Source organism: Mauremys reevesii, linkage group 1 (assembly GCF_016161935.1).
Source record: "Mauremys reevesii isolate NIE-2019 linkage group 1, ASM1616193v1, whole genome shotgun sequence".
Classification (NCBI taxonomy): domain Eukaryota; kingdom Metazoa; phylum Chordata; order Testudines; family Geoemydidae; genus Mauremys; species Mauremys reevesii.
The window spans coordinates 136,779,010-136,805,146 of record NC_052623.1 but is presented as its reverse complement, the minus strand read 5'-3'; the positions used below and the strand labels follow the sequence as shown (position 1 = coordinate 136,805,146).

Sequence of the window (26,137 nt, the reverse complement as noted above, 5' to 3'; positions counted from 1 at the left end):
GTGCTTCAATGTTGCAGCTCAAGCCTGAGTTTGGGCTCCCAAACCCACCTCTTCCACAGGCTTCAGAGCCCAAGCCATAATCTCCACATTGCTATTTTCAAGCATGCCAGCTTGAACCCTGCTCGCGCAAGTCAACCAACCTGGGCTAGAAGGCTTCTCCCAGCTGCAGTGTAGATATACCCTGAGAAAGCTGTACTGGTGTTTTGACATTTGCTGGCACTGACTACTTCTGTTACTCGCAGCAGTTTCAAACCCAATTTAAAAACAGCTTTAAACAGAAAGCATTATTTAGCCAGGAACCAGGGACCATCTTAAAAAAAAGGGGAGTCAAGATCTTTGGTACAAAGTGTGAATTTCACATGAATTTCAGCACAATATGTATATGATAAGTCCCTTTTCACCTTCATAAAGACTGGAACTACATTTGTCCTTCCCCAAATCACTGATGTTATCTATGGTTAATAATAAAAAGGCCCATTAGTTGTACAGCAGTCTTCAAGAGTTTTTGAATCATATGAACCCTTAGCTTTATCGTCTATCCCAGATGATAATAAAATAGTAGTGTTTTTGAAGACATTTATACTTGCTATCTGGCCAAAATGCCTCCAGTCACCATCATCTGCATCTTACACCTCATTGTCAGGAATTGCAGTTGAATCTGTAGGACTGATCTTATTTCCCCTCCCCACCCAGTCACAAGTTTTCCTTTACAGTCCTTCTAAATATTTACGTACATTTACAATAAATTACCTAGAGACAAGGTGGGTAAGGTAATCTTTAATTGGACCAACTTCTGCTGGTGAAAGAGACAAACTTTCAAGCCACACAGAGCTGCTTCTTCCTGCGAACAATAAATTACCCAGTTATTTGCACAGACAAAACTGGCAAACAATATGCTTCTTCCATGTTCTGGGCATTATTTTTTTCGTTTTAGCCTTTGTCCTCCATTTAGAAACACTGTCTTTTTGGTTGTACTTGTTTAATAATATGGTGATGCAAACGGACATCAGTAATAACAAGCTTGGTGCAAGGCCCGAGGAGGGATTTATAATTAATGGGGCTCTGTAACTAACAGGATCCAAAATACCATTAGCCACAAGCAACTACAGGGCCTGAAGTCAGCCTGAACTGTTGAGATACATAGTGTGTGCTTGGTCAGTGATAGAAAGAGCAAGTTAGTTCCTGTCTCTTCTGGATTCAGTAATAAGAGGATTAAGACAATACCACTAGGTAACTTATTTCCCCCTTATTCTTATAAGCAAAAGAAATTGAAATATTCAGGAGGGGGTCAGGAGCAATACGAACAATATCACCACTATGTCAGTGATTCATAAGTGTCACAATGTCATCTTGTTTCCTTCTTTCTAAAGAAGTGTAATTTTGTGCTGATACAGTATTTACCTATACATTTTCCGCTAGACATTAATATTCACTGCGAGCAACTTTAAATCATAAAAATGTATTATTTGCTCCATAAACTATAGATATATCCTTTTGGCATAGGTAGACCAGTTTATACAGTACAATTTTGTTTAAGCAACTACTTCTTATCTGAAAAACACTCCCATTGGAAGCTCAGTTACATCTCTCATCTGTTTGCATCAGAAAAACTGCAAAGTGTGTGTTGAATTTAATGGCATCCTGCAACAATGCAGTGTTAACTCACAATTTTATTGCCAATCTTGTGATACTTTCCTAAAGTCCCAGTTCTTAGAGGCTCATGATTAGCTGAAAATCTCAGCTCTTATTTAAAAAACAAAAAAGTTTCTAACACTCATAGTTGCAAAGAAAAGCATGAAAACTTGACCCATGTATGCCTTAGAGAGACAAAAAACCAGAAGGTAAACATCATGCTTTGTAAGCCAATCTCACGCCTTTTTGGGGAATAACTCATGACTTCAGAATGATTGGGGTTGGCAATACTGCATATATATTGTGTGTGTCATATCATCCATCTGTCACTGAGTAAAATCCTTATGAAATATCCAATTAGTTGCTGTTTTTATCAATTGTATATTTCAAAAAAATTTTTATTAAAAACTGCAGATATTTAATGCCAGAGTAATTAGATAACTGTGCACTAGTCACTTACCCACAGTAAAAAGTATAAAATCCATCTTAAACTTTGATTAAAAACAAACGATTAGTAAAACTACCTCCTACTCAGCCACACATGTGAGATCTAAACATAACCAAAGTGTTTCTGTTGGGAGGATTTTCTTTTTTAAAAACAAGCAGCCTACAACACATATTATAAGTAACCAAAATGCTCACTAACCTTCACCTATAGCAGCTTCTTCAGTACCACTATAATTAAACCATAGGTATAAAAAGATAGCCTGCAAGTCTCTCTGCTCCATTTGAGGAATCTGGTAATGTGGCAAATAGTGCTCATAAACATATTGCTCCAGATGAAGAAATTTTGTAGGAAGATTTGCAGGTTGCCTTTAGTGTTATACTCAACACAAATCAATGTATACTTTGACCAGGCTCACACATGTTGCAGCAGATTTATAGGATGCAAGAGTCTGTTTTTATATCTAACAGTGTAGAGGTAGAAAGATGGGGGGAAATTGGTTACTCATGAAAATGAGTTCATACAACTGGTTTGAACAAGGCACAATGCATGCAGGTACTACCTAAACTGCTTCTCAAATCACTGAGCAAACTGAATACAGACATTAATAAATAATTATGGCATGCACAAAATGTCACTGTTACAGTTAAACATAACCATGCAATAGGGTTTAAATTCTACTCTCAACCTGCCCTCTTATTCTTAGGCATTGATAGGTCAAATCTTTTTTCCCTATCATATGCACTGCAACACTCTGCCACAATGGAGAGGATTAAGGATGGAGTTTCAGCGATATTCTAAGCTTAATATCTTGTTAGACATTAATATTTGAATGGTATTTTTTACCTGCTATATCAAGTTTATGACAGGAGTGTTCCATATTAAAGAGGATCATGAACTACTCAGCTTGTACTGTAGATTCAGAATCTCTACAGTTTGGAGACTATGGTCTGGGAAACTTGGTACTACAGGAATACAATTTAAAAAATAGCACCACTAAATGAATCTTTAGAAATAAGGGTCTCCAAATCTCATTTTGGTATGGATCCAAAATGAGTGTAGCTACCCTGACGTTAAGACTCTATAGAAGCTTTTCCTTTTGCAGTCTCTCATTCACTAAAACCAAGGTCATCTCTACCTTTTCAGTTCAAGGCTCGAACATGCCATTCCACTCTTGACAAGTGACATTAATTGGTAATGCAGTGCTATTGTAGCCGTGTTCGTCCCAGGATATTAAAGATATTACTTCACCAACCTTGTGTCTCTCTCACCCCAACAGAAGTTGGGTCAATTAAAGAAGTTTTCAAGCTTACACAAGCTCTTTCTTCAGATCTGGGTTACTTCTTACAGAATATATTTGTGATTTACATGGAAAGAGATGGTTTTACTAACTCCAAGACCTGCAAGTTCAAGTGGGTTCTTTTTGGCTCCAGAATCACAGGCAATCGTTCTATAATTGGGGTGCTTCAAGGGAATAAGGACTGACCAGTGATTGGGGCACTAGCCCAGCACATGGGAGACCTAGGTTCAATTTCCTGCTCAGGTTTCTTGTGTTTTTGGGCAAGTCACTTTCCTCTGTGTGCTTCAGATTCCCCATCTGCAAAATGGGGATAACAGCACTTCTCTACCTCACAGGGTTGTTGTGAGGATAAATACACTAATGATTGTGAGGCACTCACAGAAATGGAAGTACCCAAGATAAACAGTTAATTCTGCCAAGTATGTATTGTCAGAGGGATGATGGATAACAGAATCCAGCTCATTCTCACACAGCTGCATGAGTTTTGCAGTGCTAAAGAGAGTAAAATTTGTCAGTGTAAATCTAAGATGTGCCTCTGCTTTACAGACAGAAATAGTACAATAAAAAGGTGCCATTTTTACAGTCACAACTCCCACACCCCATTCTCTACATAATAATATTTAGTGAAAATATACAATGAAAGCCCAAACAAAACCCTATTGTTGAGATCATCCACCAAATATCACACCTTCAATTACCAACCAGTTTCTTTATTAAGAAAAAAGTTTGCCAAAGTAACTGCTGTCACTTTATTCACTCTATGCTTACTCTGTGAGAACCTGTTAGAACATCCTGTTCTTTAATGCCTTTAGGAATCATTCACAGACATGGATAAGATGAATCACTGGTGAGGTCTGCACTCGTAACTGTGGCAACTTACTATGGGAAAGACAGATGCTTTTTAAAAAGAAAAAGCAAGCAACATTTTTCATTTAAGCCACAGAAAACTACTTCCTTGAGTCACCGACTATGACAATAAAAATCGCTATGCAATTCTTCCTCTATATGCAGCACTCTTTCCTGCCATGACCGTTTCACAAAATGAAGTGTGGGTTCTGTGTGTGAAACGAAATCCACAGGATGCCTGTTATGCATTCTCCTTACACAAGAGTGAAGCCAGTTTTACTTTTCATGCTGAAAACAGTTCATGTTAAAATGAAAGACAGCATGAGGTAATTGTTTTCATGAAAGCGTCCCACTGCTAATGCACCTGCTTCCCCCTCCCCACACACACTTCTTAGTAAGAACTTTATGCAGTCCTATGCATTAGAAATCAGTGCAGGCCTTCTTCTAGAAGTGCAGCTTACATGCAACATTTGGAGCAATTCAGAATGCAATCTTTGCATGGCTCTGAAACAAGAAGTGGTCCATCTTTGCTAACGAATCCAGTAGTCATAGAAGCGACTCCCTTTTTCCTATCTGAAAAAGGCCATTCAAATTCCATTTCATCTTCATCTCGTAGCTATGTGGCAAAGCAGCAACAACCATGGGCTATGTACAGCAGGATTTATTGTTCACTAAAAGCTTCAGTAGATTGCCCGAGGATTCTTGGTGCTATAGTAAGCCTCACATGCAGCTACATAAGCAGACTCTGGGAAGAAGTCGTCATGGTATTCGGCTAGAAACCTGAGAAGAAAGCACACAGATTAAAATCAGACAAAGACTTAGGTTTAAAGATGCAGTAAAATAGGCTGTGCAATTCTCAAAGCGTTTTTTAAACTTAGCAAAGCATGTGCTGATGTACATAGTCCTTCATGCACAAGTTTCAAAGCTTAAAAAGTGCTAAAGTCTTACACACATAGTGAAGAAGCCTTTCCCCTCATACTTTCAAATCTTAAGGAGATTGAAGGAGTTTGCTCAAGCATCACCAAAAAAAAACCAACCAGCTGGGATAGAGGCTATGTATGGAAAATTTCAGTGCAAAACAAAAGTTTCAGGAAATAAGCATATGAAAACAAGGGGATACTGTAAAAATGTTTTCACAACTTTAACTGTAGCAGACACCACCTGTGTCTACTATGTACTTTCACCCATATTTATTTTAAATGGAATCTGTAGCTCTACACAGATAGCTTTTATTGGATATCCAATAAAACCGTCAGCTTACACCCTTGAAAGTAAGTATAATCCCATTTTCTGTCCTCCTGCGAGCATTCATAGAATATCAGGGTTGGAAGGGACCTCAGGAGGTCATCTAGTCCAACCCACTGCTCAAAGCAGGACCAATTCCCAACTAAATCATCCCAGCCAGGGCTTTCTCAAGCCTGACCTTAAAAACTTCTAAGGAAGGAGGTTCCACCACCTCCCTATGTAACCCATTCCAGTGCTTCACCACCCTCCGAGTGAAAAAGTTTTTCCTAATATCCAACCTAAACCTCCCCCACTGCAACTTGAGACCTTTACTCCTTGTTCTGTCATCTGGTACCATTGAGAACAGTCTAGATCCATCCTCTTTGGAACCCCTTTCAGGTAGTTGAAAGCAGCTATCAAATCCCCCCTCATTCTTCTCTTCTGCAGACTAAACAATCCCAGTTCCCTCAGCCTCTCCTCGTAAGTCATGTGCTCCAGCCCCCTCATCATTTTTGTTGACCTCCGCTTGACTCTTTCCAATTTTTCCACATCCTCCTTGTAGTGTGGGGCCCAAAACTGGACACAGTACTCCAAATGAGGCCTCACCAATGTCGAATAGAGGGGAATGATCACGTCCCTCGATCTGCTGGCAATGCCCTTACTTATACAGCCCAAAATGCCGTTAGCCTTCTTGGCAACAAGGACACACTGTTGACTCATATCCAGCTTCTCGTCCACTGTAACCCCTAGGTCCTTTTCTGCAAAACTGCTTCCTACCCATTCGGTCCCTAGTCTGTAAGAGTGAATGGGATTCTTCCGTCCTAAGTGCAGGACTCTGCACTTGTCCTTGTTGAACCTCATCAGGTTTCTTTTGGCCCAATCCTCTAATTTGTCTAGGTCCCTCTGTATCCTATCCCTACCCTTCAGCCTACCACTCCTGCCAGTTTAGTGTCATCTGCAAACTTGCTGAGAGTGCAGTCCACGCCATCCTCCAGATCATTAATGAAGATATTGAACAAAACCGGCCGCAGGATCGACCCTTGGGGCACTCCACCTGAAACCGGCTGCGAACTAGACATGGAGCCCTTGATCACTACCCGTTGAACCTGACGATCTAGCTAGCTTTCTAACCACCTTATAGTCCATTCATCCAGCCCATACTTTAACTTGCTGGCAAGAATACTGTGGGAGACTGTATCAAAAGCTTTGCTAAAGTCAAGGAATAACACATCCACTGTTTTCCCCTCATCCACAGACCCAGTAATCTCCTCATAGAAGGCAATCAGCTTAGTCAGGCATGACTTGCCCTTGGTGAATCCATGCTGACTGTTCCTGATCACTTTCCTCTCCTCTAAGTGCTTCAGAATTAGCCCTTTTTTCATGGATTTTTAATTCTCACACTCGGCTCGGGTGCTCTTTTTGTTGTTAGCGACAAAAGGGAAAATAGAATGTTTGAAGTAAAATGTTTCAGGTATTCCATATGTGGATTCATTTTTCACTAATCTTCTACAATGTTCTGGACCTTTGTAAAATCTCATGGAACCTTCTAGACTTTCTGAGAACTACATTTTCCTCAAACCTCCTACAATGTCGTCAGCCATGCCCTTGTGAGTATATAAGGGGTAGGGATTCGCCAGTCAGTCAGCGAGATATAAAGAACGAACTGAAGTAAAATGAGAGCCCAACTGCAATATCGTGATCCTTGTTTTATTGTGTAATTGTGAAAGTATACTTGTGTTTTAAGACATGAAGAATGTAAGTAGCAATTAATAAAGGACATATTTAATGAAATGCCAGAGATATCTATCAAACGCCTATCTACGCAACAATATAACAGAAATACTGATACTTCTTTTGCCATGCTTAACACAATGTTTGATAACTTTCTAAGACTGCGGAACATAGACTTTTGCTCTCCCTAACATTGTCTATTTTCCTCTGTAAGAAATAAAAGATGCCCCTGAAGAAGCCTTGAGGAGCTCAGTATAGGAAGTGAAAAGCTCAACTGTAATCCAGTTTGCAGCAACAGGCAAATTTGATGGGAAAACATCTGAAGCAGAACATGGTATTGCCTAAAGCCTGGTCTGATTGTCCCAGTGCAGAAGAAATTGAGGAGCAAAGTGTAAATAATGGAAGTCCTATTGCTAAGGAATTAACAGATTTACCTGAAGATAAGGAATGAAATGTGAGGAAAGTGATGGAGAATCATCCAGTTTTCCTGGCATTGTAAAGGAGAGTGATGACAAAGAAGAATCTAGTTTACATGAAAAGGAGAGAAATAATAAAGAATTAGCCTCGCATGATGACAAACAGTAGTGAGAAAAACCTGCACACCACAAATCAATACATTAGATTCTGCTTTATGGTCAGTGATCCAAACTCTGCTGATAATGATCATACAATTTTGAACAGGTCAAGAAAAAAAAAATCGAGAATATAACATTTCCAGCAAATGAGTAGAAGCAACACTTCTCTAAGTCACACTGCAAGAGAGTGCTTGAGAATGGTGAGAAACTGAATTGGTGTTTGCTACTCAATATCAATGGACAAAACGTTCTGGTTTTGTTACAAAATAATTGACAAGAATGCCAAGTCACTGCTTGCACTTTCCGATTACAATCACTGGCATAATTTAGCTGATTCTCTGAAGCAACATGAAAAGTCACCCAACAATTTTACAGCTTCCCCCAAATGGATGTCGGTCAACTCTAGACTCAAGCTGAATAAATGCACAGATGCAGAAAACCAGCACAACATTAATACAGAAACCCAGCATTGGAGGAACGTGCTCAAGCATCTGATCTCAATTATCCTCTTCCTGGCAAAGAATAATTTGGCTTTCCAGGGCTCGCCAGATAAGTTGTTCACTGAGCATAACGGTAATTTCCTCAGTTTGGTAGAGCTCCTGGGGAAATACGATGATGTCATGCGTGAGCACCTACGTAGAGTAGTTTGTAAAGAAGCTATGGACCATTACTGCAGCAAAATTATTCAAAACAAATTGATTGACCTTATGGCAAGGAATGTGTTTGATAACATATTGATGCAGCTCAGCAAAATGAAGTACTATGCCAAAATAATGGACTGCATTCCTGATATTAGACACTGTGAAAAGATGTTTACAGTAAGATTTGTTGTTGAGAAGGAAGGCTGTAGCCAAGTAAATGAATGCTGTATCTGTTTCCGGTCTGTGGATGACTACTGGAAAAGACCTAGCAGAACTGTTTATGAATGTTTTGAATGAGAATAAAATAAAGCTTCAGGACTACAACAAGGCTACAACAATGGCATGAACATGAAGGAAGAAACAGTGGCATCCAAACAAAGGTCCTTGTGCTGAATCCAAGAGCTTTCTTTCGTGCCTTGTAGCTGCCATTCTCTCAGCCTGGTTGTGTCAGATGCAGCATTGTCATCTTTAGATTCAGTATCTCTCTTCAGAGTACTGCAAAGGATAAATATTCTGTTTTCAGCATCAACTATCAGGTGGAAGATCCTCACGGACAATGTTACAAATCTGACCATGAAGCTGATAAGTGGCTCTTGCTGGGAGAGCCACATTGACAGCGTAAGACCAGTGAGCTAACAAGTGACTGAGGTTTACAATGCCTGGATGGAACTGGTGCAGTCGAGTAAACCTGAGGCCAGAATTCAACAAGGCATAAAGCTAGCCAAACCAGAACACTGACTTCAAATTTCTGGTCTCAATTGTGGTTTGGATGATATCCTGTTCCAAGTAAACGTTCTAAGCAAGGCTTTACAAACTCAGTCAATGGACATGACAACTGCTACTATTTTGATGAGAAGTTGCCTTGATTTTGTTGTGGCCTACAGAGACAATGGATTTGAAGATGCCATCACTGTTGGCAAAGAAATGGTGGAAAGCTTAGGAGTTCAGCCGGTCTTCAAGAAAACTCATATTCATCGAAAGAAGAGAAAGTTTGGTTATGAGGGAAGAGATGAGGTAACGGGAAACTCAGAAGAAAAATTCGAGAGTTTTTTTGCTTGCTCATTGACACTGCTCAAGTGTCCACCGAAGAAAGGTTCAGATAAATGAAGCACCACAAAAACACCTGGGGAGTTTTGTCTGACCTTAGTAAGCTCCAGTATACTGTAAAACACTCTTGAACAATTGTATGGACCTTCACCAGATGCTGACACATGGGGAATATTCAGATGTCAATGATAAAGACCTCTGTGTCAAACTGGACAACATCTGTCACATTTTGCCACAGAGTGGCACTCGCCACTCCAAGTTCTCCAATTCATTCAAGATGCAGAGCTGAAGGACACTAATGTGTGAATAGCTTTGAGGATTCCGCTCATGCTGCCAGTCAGAGTCGCAAGTGATGAGCACAGCTTTTCAAAACTCATGCTCATTAAAACATATCTTTGATCGACGATTGCCGACAACACTGACATCGCTTGCTATTTTACCTCTTGAAAATGCCACTGGCCAATCTTTGGATCTCTCTGATGCTGTGATTCAGTTTGCGAGGGCAAAGGCGAGAAAACGACCTTCTGAACTAAAGAACTAGGGTTAACATTCTAAGGTCCACTGTAATATTATTTAATACTGGGGTCCACCCAATGTTGGTGCACTGTTCAATTTCTTGATGTTAGTACATTTCAGTTATTCTTAAAATTAAAAAGTTTCTATAAACTTAGAGGAAACTAAATTTTATTTGCTTATACATTGCATGATAAATACAGATGTACAGATCCTAGTGTGCAAATTTATCTTATATGATAGAGATAAATAATGCATGCAAATAGTGCATCAAAGTCATGAAATGGACTACGACTGCGATAACAAATAAGGTACTCAAAAGTTTAACTGGGGGGGGGGGGCACCGAAGACATTCCTTGCCTGGGGTGCCATTTGGTCTAGGGCAGGCCCTGATTCCACACACACTTGTTCCTTTGTAGACATTGCAGTTCCACGGCCACATAATTTGGCATTTTCCCAAGATGCCACAAAAAGCATCATTTTGTTGTAGCAGGGTGACATTTTGTTGTCTCCTTGTTCTGCTGCGACCTGCCTCTTGTTCTCCAGCTTTCCCCATAAGGGGAAGTTACCTGGCTTACAGTGCACATTCCCTTCACTCTTCCAACCCCCTTTTTTGCATGGCTTCATGGAAGCCACACCTGGAACCCAGCTTTGATACAGAAACATGAGGGAGACCCAAGCAGTGTAGCCTGGAGAGCTGAGCCCAGGAAGCAATGGTGCAGCCACCAATGCTTGGGGAAAGAGCTGCTAAAACTGACAAGCTCTCCCTTCTCTGGGACACAGGCACATGAAACCAGGGTTTGGGAATGGACAAGTTTAGTAAAAAACAAAACAAAACCCCTCCTTCTCAAAAATAATCCCTGTAGAAAATAAACAAGTTTTATATCACTTAGTATTTCCAACTATTAGCCATACTTTGCACATTTGTACATGGGTTGGGAAGCAATGGAAATCTGGCCCCATTGTGCTTGGCTCTTGGGCAGAAGTTATCTGTTAGAAGCCAGAACTGCAGTCAGTAAATTTAGTATAATAAATACTTTGGTATATACGATCTAGATGAAAGTGGTACCAATGATGTTCAGTGTATAATGTATAAAAAACTGTACATTTCTCCAACCTTATTCCTCACTAAGCTCCCCTTAAATAAGTAATTTCTTTTGATCTTGTATATTAAGAAATCTGAAGCAGCAAAGAATACTGAAAAAGAAGATTCTACACATAAGGCAATCAAAATTTAAACAGAAATACATTAATTACTAAAAGCTCAGAAGTTTATCTTTCATTTTAAATAGAAACAGATTACAGCAACCATGGAAAGGTGTTCTCTACAACACGTGCCTTTACTTAAAACTTTATTCAGAACAGGGTATTAAACATGTTATTTCTCTGGTTTTGCTTACGCAAGACCACTACTTCAATATTTATAAAAAATAAAATAATGTAAGCAATAAAAGACAGACATTTTATCTAGTGAAAATCTCTTTGATTCATCATTATTTGTTCAGAGTGGCCTCTGCCATCCTATGAAATTTCATTCATTCTCATGGGTGTTAATTACAGAAAGTCAACAGTGTAGGCTGGCAGAGCTCTATATTGGGCATAAAAGGTCCCAATTTTAAATCATGTTGATGGGCCAAGACCGGGGGGGGGGGAGGAGGGAGACAGGGGGAGACGATATGTTTCCATGTGATAGAATTGTGCCTTTTGGGCAGGTAGAGGGGGGAATGGAGTTGCTTAGGAATTTACATACAGAAAACTACATTAGAAGAACTCCAACTGCCAAGTTACCTTAATTCTGGCATTATGTATTTGAGCAAGAGGGTTACAAGGAGGTGGAGGGGGAAGGATGTTCCTTTGTGTTTAAAGCAAGGATTCCAGAGGCTCTGTCACAGACTGATGCTGGGCAAAACTATCATAATGTATGTGTATAAGGGCCAAATTGAAGGGCAATCTTCATTTTGGCATTTCCTAACTTATGAATACTTCATTGTGCACTTTATGTTTTTAAGTTAGTCTTCTATATGCAATATAATATGCACATTCTACTGGTTTCACACTAGTTCCTGCAAAAGCTATCAGGAGATTTTGCTCAGTACTTAACAAGGTAGCATGGGATTCTGAAACCGGGGGTTGGGACATGAGCTGTCTGCCTCCACTCCAAACCCCGCTTTGCCTCCAGCATTTATAATGGTGTTAAATATATTTTAAAAGTGTTTATAGTTTATAAGGGGGGGGGTCTCACTCGGAGGATTGCTATGTGAAAGGGGTCACCAGTACAAAAGTTTGAGAACCACTGGGGTAGCACAAAGCAGAAAGGCACATATGATTAGGGGGCAGATAGACAGAATCGAAGACTTCTATGAAAATTACCCTCAACTGAGGTTAAGAAATGATATTAAATGGTTCAGCAGAGTTAGATGTATTATTACAGCTTTCTGTTCACAGAAATGAAGACAGTTCCTTATGTATCTGGTCCTTAAAGAATAAAAGGCTGCTCTTCACAATCAAAGAAACTGAAGATACTTTATAGTGAATATAAATGGGTTTTATAGGACAGTATTTTGGCAGTTGCCAAGATGAATAAAAAGAGTAGGAACACTTTTATTGATGAATAAAAACTAATATAGAACCAGAACTCAATGCAGTAATCAAGATTTGAGTAATGTGTCTCCACACCACCTTAGTTGATCACTAGACAATTAGGTGCCACTCTGCTAAGTTTACCAGGCTGCACAACTAGTCAAAGACTTTATGCAACACTTAACACAGAACATATGATGGCACTCCTTAAAAAAAAAATCTCTATTTGAAGAGTCAACGAAAAACTCTCCCTGCTCCCACAGAAACGGTTTGTCATATGTACTATGCACCTGTTTTACTGTAGGAAAACACTACAAAAAGCCTACCATAAATATAGTAGTTTTTTTAAAACAAGGAATGCTGAATGATAAACTACGACTGGACTTGACTAAGCTTTGTCTCTGTCCCTGGGATAGGTAGGTTGAACAGAGTTGGAATGAAGCACTTAAGCAGAACTGAGCTAATAAGAGTCCCTCATTAAATCTAATTCTAAATTTATTAAAGAGCAATTAAGTGTGCAGTCCACAAACAAAACAGGTGAAAAAATTTCTAATGTAAGTGACATTCTCTTTGATCCCAGCACCAAAAGGTGGATCCTAGGGTGAAGTAATTTTAAATTACATTAACAAAATGGGAGCATCTGTGAGGGGTATCAGCCTGGTTGAAATATTCCAGAGGGTAAACTTACGCTATGTCTACGCTACCGTGGTAAGTTGACCTACGCTACGCAACTCCAGCTACGTGTTGAAGTTGGAGTCAATGTACCTTAGGTCGAGTTACCACGGGAGGGGGGGAGGTTCCTTCCCGTCGGAAGTTTGAGACTTACCTTACTCTTCTCGACAGGGTAGAGTACAGGGGTCGATTGGAGAGCAATCGGCTGTCAATTTGGCGGGTCTTCACTAGACCCGCTAAATCGACCTCTGGGGGATCGATCTCAGAGTGTCCATCCTGGCTGTAGCGTAGACCTGTCCTTAGAGATTTTACTACGCGGTCTATCCCCTCCTTCCAATACCTTGACTTCTGCTTAATTAGAATTCTAATCTTCATTTGTATTCTGATTCTGCCACATTTAGACCCTGATTCAGGAAAGCTCTTAGGCAGGTGATTAATTACTGTCCTAAATAGGTATATTTTCCTGAATCAGAGTTTTTACACTGAAATTAGAGAGATTATTCACGAGAATAAAGCACTACTCAACATGAGAAACAGCAACAGAACCAGGCTCCTGACAGAGTTCACATTTGTTAAATAACCACTTTTAACCAGCTCTTATCTCAGAATATTTCAACTCACCTCATCTTCCCAGCTCAGTAGCAAACATCTTTTCTTAAAATATATAAAATATTCCATTAAACATTTATCAACTGAATATCTGAAATCTGTAACCTTATCACACTCGTATGAAGCTTCTAGTAGCATAACTGCTTAACATTAATTGCACATTAGCACAGACTAGTGGACACAACCGACTATTACAATGAGTAACAAAATTACTTATTACTTCCAGAAATAGTATGGCTGCACAATCCAGTAGACATTTTTTCGTAAAGTCACATCTTCTGCAACAACCTTAATTTTCAACAGAAAATAATCACACACAAGATTTTGCTCATTGGTCTCAGAAGATTAAACTCCTGTATACTTTTGTCAAATATTGATCTGACTCCCTACTTGGAAAATATTCAAAGTATGAAAAGAAATAAAATTCTTTACTGCCATAATGCAAAAGGTTTCAGACCGGCAGTACAGGAGGTAAGCTGCTTTAAAATATTCTTAAAAGAAAGCTTTAAGGGATGCAATGAAATAGCCGCCTACAGGATTTACTGGGTTTTAATAAGATTATTAGCTTCTAACAGAAAAAGCTATGGACTACTAGGAAAGCACTTTCCTATAATCTGAAAAGCCACATGTTGGACTCGCAAAGATAAATTTACTGGAACTTTTTAGAAGTGTCATTTTAGGAACTAACATACTTTTCTCTAAATCCTAATGAATAAATAGAAGAAAAGTAGTGAATAAGAGAAATGGTGAATAGCTGTAGTCTTCTGGAAGCTGTTCAAGGACCTACATGAAACAAATAGATTACTGGAAATGGTCTTTCAGTCAAGAGACGGGTCCACAACACAGAAGATTAATTACAACTGGTACCTTTTGCTGACAGATACCAAGGATATAGGAGGAAAGAACGTGAACGTACCCTTTTCATCGAGAGGTGGCTGCTTTAGATCAGAATTATGGCAAATGGGTGCGGCAGCTCACACTAATACCATCTTTTATTATTTAAACAGCATATCAAGGTATGCTAGGTGCCTCACATGAAGGACAGAAATCTGACATCTGCTCCAAAGAGTTTACAGCCCAATAGCACATTTTATTAAAAATAGACTGAAATTACATAATTGGGGCAGGGGGGGAAATTCTTACACTATACCCATGGTATGTGGCAGGAAGGTTTGAGGTAGCTGTCATAGGTGATGCGTGCTACTGTACATTGTGAGTAAAAGGAGTTCTTGCACCAGCATCCACTATCTTAAATTCACTAGGTAAGAAAAGGTTTGAGCTGGGGGGGGTTATACCCAGTGCCATTCCAGAACTATGAAGTCCCAAGGGTGAGAATTCCTGGACACATGGATCTACTAGGGAAATTAAAATTTCCCCTCATTAATTGTGCTTATGTGGCAACAGCCTTCATATGTCAGAACAATGTTAAGCAAAAAAAAATCTTCCTTTCATAGGTTATGCTACCCATCAGATGGTTATGGAAAAATGAAGTCTCATACTAAATCTCATCTCTCTCAAGTCACCTCTTCTCCTGGTTCTGTGTAGGACATGACCAATCTTACAGACATAATTTCAGTGTCACCAAATATGCACATACCTCTATGAACCTAGTGATAAAATCATACAAGTGTAGGACTTGATGGGACCTCAACAGGTCATCTAGCCCAGTCCCCTGCACTTAAGGCAGAACTAAGTAATAACTAGACCATTCCTTACAGGTGTTTGTCTAACCTGTTATTAAAAACCTCCAATGATGGAAATTCCACAGCATCCCTAGACAATTTGTTCCAATGCTTAACTACCCTGACAGAAAGTTTTTCCTAATATACAACCTCAGCCTCAACTGCTGCAATTTAAGCCCATTGTTTCTTGTCCTATCCTCAGAGGTTAATGAGATCAATTTTTCACCCTCCTTGTAAAAAACCTTTTATGTATTTGAAAACTTGTCCCTCCCCCTCAGTCTTCTCTTCTCAAGACTAAACAAACCCGTCTTTTTCAGTCTTTCCTCACAGGTCATGTTTTCTATACCTTTAATCATTTTTGTTGCTTTCTGGATTTTTGCCTATTTGTCTACATCTTTCCTGAAATGGGGTACCGAGAACTGGACATGGTACGCCAACTGAGGCCTTATCAGCACAGAGTACAGTGGAAGAATTATTTCTTGTGTCTTGCTTACAACACTCCTGCAGATACATCCCAGAATGATGTTTGCCTTTTTTTTTTTTTGGCACAACAGTGTTACAATGTTGACTCATATTTAGTTTGTGATCCACTATGACCTCCAGATACCTTTCTGCAGCACTCCATCCCAGGCAGTCATTTCCCATTTTGTGTGTGTACAACTGACTGTTCCTAAGTGGAATACTTTGCATTTGTCCTTATTGGATTTCATCCTATTTACTCCAGACCATTTCTCCAGTTTGTCCAGATCATTTTGAATTAAAATCCTATCCTCCACAGCATTTGCAACCCCTCCCATCTTGGTATCGTTCTCAAACTTTATAACTGTACTCTCTAAATATATATAAAGTGAAAATATAGCACATCTACCACTTCCCCTGTATCCACAAGACTTCTTACCCTGTCAAAGAAAGCTATTAGGCTGGTTTGACACCGTTTGTTCTTAACAAATCCAGACATACTTATCACCTTATTATCTTCTAGGTGTCTGGAAATTGATTGCTTGATTATTTGCTCCATTATCTTTCCAGGTACTGAAGTTAAACTGACTGATCTGTAATCCCCTTATAGATTGGCACTATATTTGCCCTCTTCCAATCCTCGTTTTTGAGTTTCAGATGATTGAAGATCTCCTTGTTAAGCCAGGAGTGTCTCTCACCATACTTCCTCTCTTTCCTATGTAGTGTGATGGTTTGCTCGTGTGTCATTAATAACACCTGGTGCCTGGAGCTGCCCCTGACCCAAGCTGCCTAGAATCACTGAAGTGTAGGACTGGAAGGGATTACTGATAGATTACTCTATTATCAGAACCAAGAAATGGCAAGTTAGACACTAGCCTCAATTGCAACCCAGTTTTACCTTCTTAAAGCAAGTGTTTTGAACTGTTTAAGACTCAGGGTCAGTGTTTTCTCAAGTGCCAGTTTTAATTTGAACATTTTCAAAAAGAGTACTGTACTTAAAACACATTTCTCAACGGTACATGAAGAAATGCTCACTACAGTCTGTAAGACTGCTCTGCTGAGCAGAATGGGTACACTGTTCATTTAATGAAAAAACAGTGTATATTTTCTATATTTCTTACTACAATATATTTATTCTGGAAAACTGAAATCAATCATGTCCAGAAGCAATCTGACGTTTGACTGAGAAGTATTACAGAGCAGTATCTCATTTATAACATCCACCAGGCTGTGAGTAAATGTAGTGTAAAATAAGCTTCCAGACAAAAGTGGTATATCAAAGAAAGTTTCTCAATTCAGGATGGACTGCAATAGCCCAGAGACTTAAGTGAAACTATAAACTTAAACATTAAATTCATAATCTAAAATTCAGAGATTAAATTCCTGTCTACACTAGAGATGAAAATGTTTAACTGATTTTTTTCTTAAATAAAACAAACATGGTTCATGCCAACAGTGTAACAGTAAACTACTTATGCCTGATCTATACTGGTTAGTTAAAAAGGGGGTTAGGAACACTGTTATACTATATGGACAGTGTAGATCTCCTCCCTTCGATCAGCCACAATTTAAAGAAAAAAGGAGAGAACTTCAACCTGCCATTCTGAACTGTGCAATTTCTCACCAAGATGTTCACTGAACTGTCCTCAGGTGAGTAGGCTACTTGTCTCTAACAAACTCAACTCCTATTTATTAAAGGGGAAATAAATCTCAAAGTGCAGGGGAGAGGGAAAAGAGACTCCTTACTGTACAGTCACTAGTCATCTAGAGGACTGCTAGCATATACAATATGAGGAGAAAGCCAACCTAAAGAATTAAGTTCTCTTAACTCAATCTCTCCTTTGTTAAGGACTAATTTGACAATTTTAAAAATAGTTATTTTTACCTTTAAAATTAAGGTTCTGAAGTTCTGAGTTTTTGCAAATTATACTCTCTAGGGCAGTGGTCTCCAACCTTGTTACGCCCAAGATCACTTTTTGACTTTAAGAGCAATCCAGGATCTACCATGCCCCTTCCCCTTCCCCAAAGCCCCACCCCACTTACTCCATCCCCCCTGCTGCTCACTCTCTCCCACCATCACTCACTTTCACTGGGCTAGGGTCAGGGGTTGGGGTTTGGGAGGGGGTGCTGGCTCTGGGCTGGGAGATTTGCAGTGTGGGAAGAAGCTCTGGGATGAGCCTGGGGCAGGGGTGCAGGAGAGGGTGAAGGGTGCAAGCTCTGGGAGAGAGCTTGGGTGCAGGAGGGGGCTCCTGGCTGGGGCAGAGTGTTGGGGTGCAGGAGGAGGTACAGGGTGCTGGCTCTGGGAGGTGGGGGTCAGGGCTGAGGCTTGGGGAACAGGAGGGGGTTCGGGGTAATGGCTCTGGGAGACAGTTGAGGGCTGGGGTGCAGCCTCCCACCGGGCAGCATTTACCTCTGGTGGCTCCTGGTTGGCGGCGCAGCATGGCTGCTTCTAGAGCAGGCTCCCTGCCTACCCTGGACCCATGCCACTCCCAGAAGGGGCCAACATACCCCGGGGCCCCTGGGGGAAGGGGCACGTGGCTCCGCACGCTGCCCCTCTCTGCAAGCATTGCCCCCGCAGCTCCCATTGGCCACAGCTCCCCATACCTAGCCAATGGAAGCTGCGGGGGCGGTGCTTGCAGAGAAGGGCAGCAGCGGAGGGAGACCCCTGTTCCCCCCACCCACTGGGGGCATGCTGGCCGCTTCTGGGAGTGGTGTGGGGCTGGGGCAGGCAGGGAGCCTGCCTTAGCAGCAGCCCTACTGCACCACTGGAGACTGCAATCGACTGGGAGATCCTCTAAGATTGACTGATGGATCACTATCGACTGGTTGGTGACCACTGCTCTAGGGAGAAAACTCCATTGAACTACTTTGGATTATAAATATCCTTGCTGAATAGATGCTAGCATACCTGCTAAGAAAAGCAGTTTAGTGTCTGGCTAATAAAGCTAATGATCCTTCCTGCTGGGACAATTACAGCACAAATTCAGAATCTATTTTACAGAAATTGTCAGAAATTCAAATAAAATAGGAGTAAGACCCTCCTACAGCAAGAGCTACATTTAAGAAACTCTCCTTTAGAGGGGCTCACAAATTAAAAACCAATACTTCCAACAGTCTACAGCAGGGGTGGGCAAACTTTTTGGGCCGAGTAGGGGTGTGGACTGCGGGAGGGGGCTCAGGGAAGGAGGTTGGGGTGCAGGAGAGATGTGGGGTGCACAAGGGGGCTCAGGGCAGGGGGTTGGGGGGCAGAGTGCAGGAGGGGTTCAGGCTCTGGCCCCGCTTACCTAAAGCGTCTCCGGGGTGGCAGTGGCATACACCGGGGCCAGGGCAGGCTCCCTGCATGCCTGCTCTGTCCCCGGCCCTGCACCACTCAAGGCAGCGCTGGATCCGTAGTTTGCCCACCCCGGTCTACAGATTATAAAAATAGTAATTCAGTATAAGAGAGAGATAGAATTAAAAAAGCATCAGTCTCCTTGGTTTAGAAAGCACATCACAAAAATTTAGGAAGCACCATGAAACAATTAGTTTTCTTTAAAAACTTGTAACACAGAGTACTGACTATAGTAATAAGAGTTTCATAATCAAGAAAAATAGTTGGAGGCCTTTTTCTAAGATTTTGAGTTACAATTTGAATGTGCCACCAGCTTGCTCATTCTAACCTCAACAGATAGAGCTTTTATCACAATGTATCTTAGCCTATCACATATGAAGGCCATAATCATTTAGTGCCTTAAAATATAATAAAACAAGTTAAAATGGACTTGGATTGAAAGCCAAATGAAAGGATTTTCAGGAGCAATGCATTTAGTCAATTATAGGCTACTGCACTCTCAATATAAAATTGGGAGTGTCTTTAAAAGCAGAATGACAGTACGTAAGCCTTGAAAAATGAAAGCACTTTTCAGTGATGACATGTTTGTTAAGCAAAGGTTTCAGACTACCAGTAGTCTAGGGATGGCAGAAAGACACAAATCAAGTTTGATATCAATATAGTACCCAAACTTTTCAAATAAGGGTACAGGGTCAAGGATATTATTTTTATCTTTAAAAACAGTCAGGAGGTGCTTAGACACTTCGATGTCTGAGCCCATATACAGAAGAATGAGTGGGACAGCAACAGAAACTATGCAATATGAGAGAGAGATGAAAGAAACACTAAGCAAGAAGTTCTGCTCAACCATCACTACGAACCAACAAGAAGAGTTTATTTTTATAAGTTAAAACTTGAAATAATTCAGCAACATCTATAATTAGGTATCATGTTAGTGATTACGAGTAGAAATTTCAGCATGATAACTTGATGGAAGTCTAAGATAGATATGGACTAAAGGGTCTGGCAAAAATTCTAGTTAGCTGCTTGTGAAAAGCAATTTTTTCCCTCTCCATAACTTGCGTGTAAAATACCTTTAAATGTTTTGCCCAATGGCAAGGATATGCAAAGAGGTATTGTACCTTGCCTGATAAGTGTATGTGATAACAAAATGCAGATATGTACATATTATGGAAATGAGGAGTTGTCATCCAGACACGGGTCACTGAGGTACAGCAAGGCGATAAACTAACACCTTGCGTCTGTTAAGCATCAAATAATATTCAATCCAAGCTAAAACAATATCCAACTGCTGAATAATGGTGATCCTGTTACAAGATTATGGTAAGTAAATGTTGATTACTGTTGGAAGGTCTTATCAAATAAAAATAAGTGATCAAAAACCTGACTCACCAGAACTGTAATTATACGCTTTAAAGTTATACTGTGATAAAATAACAATTAGGATTGGTTTTATTTTCAATAAACAATCAACACAGAAAAATTCATTTCATATGTTCATAAACTAAACAGACATGATAACCTTACACACCTTCTGATACATTAGTTCCATATAACCACTTTTCAATGTGTGACTACTTTGAAGACACACACAATGTGACATTAAAAGAGGTTTATTAATTTTCTTTCAATGCCTTCCTGACCAAGTACATTCAGTTTACAAGATTTTTATAGCTTCAACCTTGGCAAACTTGTGTTGGGACCTAAAATACAAGTTGGTTTTTTCCTTTTAGTAAGTTAACATCTTTAACAAAGGTTCTGGGGACCAAATTTCTTCCCTCAGTTGTATCTGTGTAACTTCCCTATCTGCAGGTTATGACCTCAGTGCAAGCTGTCAGATGGGATATTATGTGTCTGGTGGTCAACAATAAAAGTTTTATGTGCTATAATTCTGAACCACTATATGCCCATCACAGACTACAGATGAAAGTTCTGCTTCCCCCTTGAGTCTATCAATTACAGAAGCATCTTAACAAAAATTATGACAAAGTTTAAGGACAATAATTTGCTCTGGCAGTTACACCAGATGGAGTCAATGACCTAAATTGTCAAGAATGACTAGTGATTTTTGCATTCCCAATTGCATGCCTTAAAGGAGTCTGATCTTCAATGGCACTCAGAGCTTCTTGGAAGAAAGAAAGAAAAAAATTAAAATTAAAATAAATTAAAAAAAAAAAATATGGCCTTTAAGGATATTGCATCAGGAACCCAAAAATCAAGGCATCCAAAATCACTAGTTACCCTTGAAAGCTTAGACCAATATTACCTCATCATTTCTGCATGTAATACAGGATGTCAAATTACCTCAAGAACAGTTCAAAATGCTTTACCAAAGCTTTTAGATTTTTGTCAGGAAAGCACATCTTCCCCAGTATCTCTGGAAGTTTAACTGTAAATAAACAGAGAAAATAAACAAAAATACTTAAGTCTACATTTTAAATAGTTTAATTGCTTTCACCCTATATTTGACTTAATACTCATCGAAGAGGAATATAAAAATCTTTCTCCTAGCAGCTTCTCTTCTCTTTCGAAAGTATTTATAAATCACCACCACAAAACACTTCCTCATTATATTTAAAATGTACAGTAAGTTAATACTATTACTTCTGTTTCTTGACATACACTGGAGATAATATTTTTATATATATCTGCAGTGTAACTGCTACACAGCCAGCAAAGTGAGCTCAGAACTCTGTCTGTGGCTTCAGCACCCAACAGGCAGATTTTTAAATGCTCATATAAAGAACAATTTTTAAAAAAATGTATTTAAAATCTAATGCACATTTTTCAAAATATTTTACTGCAACTAGACAACTGCATTAAACATAAAAAATTCCATTTTGCACTGCTGTGATACCAGTGTGAGATATACCAAGTTTTTTTAAATGGCTGTTCTGTAAGTGCACATGGGACCTAATAGTTTTAAATTATGAGCCAAATTTACCTGAGGCCAATATTGGAAAAAAATTAAAACAGCAATGTAAAACCATCAATTTAGATGTACAGCATACAGATTGTGTTTCATAAAACAAGGGTTATGTTTTACCAAACATCCGTAGCAAATGCTGAGATCCATAGATGTAAGAAGGAGGAGGTGGCTGATCGCTTTGGGGATAGTTCTCCGGCATCAGTTTCCAAGACAACACCTAAATACAACATTCTGGTTAGAAAAATATTTCAAGGTGTGATAAAGAATAGTATAGCCTATAGCCTGACTTAATTCACACAGAAATCTGGATTAGAGGACAATCAGATTTTTTTTAAATATTTTCTTACATTCCTCCTTTTATTTAACTTTCTTGTTTGATGTTAAAAAGGCTGTTTAACACCATTCGAAGCTTCGCTGTACACACTACAATACTGTAGAGTCCATGCCTCCTAAACACAAATGCACTCCCGATTGTCTTGTAAATTAGCCTATCCAACCAATGCCAGCACAGTTCTAGGAATAAGCATTTTGTTATGTAACTAGTGCTACAGAGTTAACAGCAGAAACACAGAATGCTGTTTTTCATCAGTACCTAGAAAAAAAAAAGTACAGTAGCTCCATTTTTCCCAGTCACACTAATTTCTCAGAGTAGTAATTTTAAAAGAAATATTTTGCTTAATGGTTTTACTGTGTTTATATATGGAAAAATGGAGCTACTGTACTTTTTATATATATATACACACACACACACACACACACACTTACACTTCAAAGTGACTTCATTTTTAAAGTAAATGTTGGACAGACAAAAAGCCAACTTGGCCACAGAATGGAAAAGAAGTCTTCAGGGTGATGGGTGGACTGGAAACTAAGCCTATAAACCAATAAGTAATGAAACTACTATTTTACTCTGAACTATAGAGATGCTACTGCCCTGCTAAAAAAATGTTGCATTTTACAGGGTCCCAAGTTTTTCCACATAAATCCATCAGTTTGGGGCACCAATTGTGGAGATGCCTCTTCAGCATAGCTGTTACCTCATTGAATTCGTTATTTCTTCTACCTTCAAAGCCAGCAAATACTGCACTCCCTTCTTTGCTAGGAGTCAGAGTGATAGGTGATGACGACCCACTATGGACCGGCGTTTCTTCAAAAAGTGAACAGAAAAATACTTTACACAAAGATCCATTAAATGTGGCGTTTATTTCATTCAGCTAGAAAGGTCAGTTTCTTATGCAGCTATTAAACAGAGTCAACCCCTGCTGCTAAAACCTTTAAAATTTTAAACATAGGAACAAACTGAATATGCAAAACACCTATCACGAGTTTATCAAATCTGCCCACAAAAAACAAAAACAAAACACCATTGCCCTTCATTTCTGACCTGCACCAATCAGTAAAGTTGGCAGCTTTTGTGTAAAGTTATCAAGGGGGACGGCAAGTGGTGCAGATGGGTTTAAGCGAGAAGAGTTCCAGAACTTGGTCCAATCCCTCAGCCCACCCATTGGCTTTTCAGCCTTCAGCCCTGAAACACTCTTGCAATACTTTAGAAGAGGGTCAATGCTAGAAAAACAAATTACTTTGTAGAACTGATATTGGAGAGTTGTGAAAGCGTTGTGTCCAAATAAATTTCCAGATCAAATTTGTTCAGGTTTACAAGTGTTTTCTAACAGACAGCATTGCAAACTCAATCGCAATGTTAAAGTCCAGCTGTTTTCTTTCTGGTTCTATTATCACTGCTAAAAGACTAAAAAGCTGTCTTTAGTTGCCTTTACTGGAGAGGCAATGGTCTAACAGGAGAAATAATTAGAAGACAACAAGGTTTGCACAGATCATCCTACCACTGGAACTATCAATAATTCTAGTTATATAACAACCAGAAAAGTATCCAGTTCACTCCCGCAGCTGTGTTGATTCACCAGGGATAAAAATAAAGTATGCCTATATGTAGGGCCCTACCTAATTCAGGGTCCATTTTGGTCAATTTCACAGTTATAGGATTTTTAAAAATTGTAAATGTCATGATTTCAGCTATATAAATCTGAAATTTTATGGTGTAATCATAGGGGGTCCTGACCCAAAAAGGAGCTGGGGGGGGTCATAAGGTCATTGTGTGTAGTGGGGGGGCAGGGGGGTTTGCGATGCTGCTACCCTTACTTCTGCATTGCTACAGGTGGTGGCGCTGCCTTCAGAGCTCGGTGGCCAGAGAGCAGCGACTGCTGGACAGAAGGCCTGCTCTGAAGCCAGTCTGCTGCCAGCAGCAGCACAGAAGTAAGGATGGCATGGTATGGTATCACCACCCTTACTTCTGCGCTGCTGCCTGCAGAGCTGGGCCCTCAGTCAGCCGCCACTCTCTGAAGAAAGCTGTGCAGAAGTAAGGAGGCACCGTAGGCTTTGCCACTCTTACTTCTGCGCTGATGCTGGCAGGGTGCTGCCCTCAGAGCAGAGCGTCCAGCCGATAGCTGCCGTTTTCCAGCCACCCAGTTCTGAAGGCAGTGCAGAAGTAAGGGTGGCAATACCACAGTCTCCCACTAAAATAGCCTTGCAGACGTTTTGGAGCATGAGCTTTCGTGGGTGAATACCCACTTCGTCAGATACCGGCATCTGACAAAGTGGGTATTCACCCATGAAAGCTCATGCTCCAAAACGTCTGTTAGTCTATAAGGTGCCACAGGATTCTTTGCTGCTTTTACAGATCCAGACTAACACGGCTACCCCTCTGATACTTAAAATAACCTTGTGACCCGCCCTCCCCTGCAACTCCCTTTTGGGTCAGGACCCCCAATTTAAGAAACTCTGGTCTCCCCCATTAACTTGGTATAGTATAGGGTAAAATAACACAAAAGATCAGATTTCATTGGGGGGAGACAACACCCGATTTCATGGTCTGTAATGTGTTTTTCATGGCTGTGAATATGGTAGGGTCCTACCTACCTACATGACTGAATATATACAAGAACTATATATATATATATATAAATAAAATTAAAAAAAAGAGCAGATCTGCATTTTTATTCTGAAAAACGATGACTTTATGACCCTGTTCCCTAATTTTGCTTTGGGACAGACAACAACATGGAATCCATTTTTAGAGTAATTTTTCCTGATGATCAAAGCTCATTTAAATGTCTGAATTAAATGAATTACAAGGTCAGAAAAGTCACACATGCGTGTGGACAATGTGAATGAGGCAGTTTGTGCAGACTTGAACTAAAAAGAACTGTTCCTGTGAGTGCCACTCAACCATCAGAAATTTAATTAATAATGGAGATATACCTATCTCCTAGAACTGGAAGGGACCCTGAAGGGTCATTGAGTCCAGCCCCCTTCCTTCACTAGCAGGACCAAGTACTGATTTTGCCCCAGATCCTTAAGTGGCCCCCTCAAGGATTGAACTAACAACCCTGGGTTTAGCAGGCCAATGCTCAAACCCCTGAGCTATCCCTCCTCCCATCTGAAAGCTCAATTGAAAACTTTTGGCCTGATTTTCAAAGCTGCTGACCATCATGTGAAAGCCAGGCAACCAGTTTTTTCCAACACCACAATCACTAATCTAAACTTCTTCATCCCCAGGTCTCCAACATGTCAATCCAGAAGTGGCCTGGTGGGCACAGGGGCATTGAGGCCTGCTTGGCCAGACCCCCCCCAGACCAGAGACCCTCCACCCACAGAGCAGCCAGCAGCCAGCCCCCCAGCAAAGTATTATTCTGCAACTCTTTTCCCCCCACCCTCAAGTTCCCAGACTAGTCAAAATCTGCCAAGAATACTGAGTCCCAGTGGACACCCCCCCACCCCTGCCGCCCACATCAGTGGGATGAGCAATCACCTGGGACAGCCTACAAGAACAATAATACATCTATCAAGTGTAACGAGCTATGAGATGCCCTCTACTAGTGAAAGTGTGAATAAGTAAAAAGTTTC

The 26,137-nt window shown here is 40.1% G+C and overlaps 1 protein-coding gene across 4 annotated transcripts in view; it reads right to left on the bottom strand.

Moving 5' to 3' along the window:
* Positions 1-4,066: 4,066 nt before the first annotated feature.
* MSL3 (MSL complex subunit 3) overlaps positions 4,067-26,137 on the bottom strand; it is a 36,694-nt gene continuing 14,623 nt past the window's right edge. For all 4 annotated transcript variants that reach the window (XM_039481422.1, XM_039481448.1, XM_039481443.1 and 1 more), the window contains exons 10-13: positions 23,254-23,363; positions 22,334-22,433; positions 21,592-21,676; positions 4,067-5,003 (exon numbers count right to left, since the gene is read on the bottom strand). In XM_039481422.1, the coding sequence (XP_039337356.1) occupies positions 4,904-5,003; positions 21,592-21,676; positions 22,334-22,433; positions 23,254-23,363 (395 nt within the window). In that variant the 3' untranslated portion in view covers positions 4,067-4,903. The remainder of the gene's footprint in view (positions 5,004-21,591; positions 21,677-22,333; positions 22,434-23,253; positions 23,364-26,137) is intronic.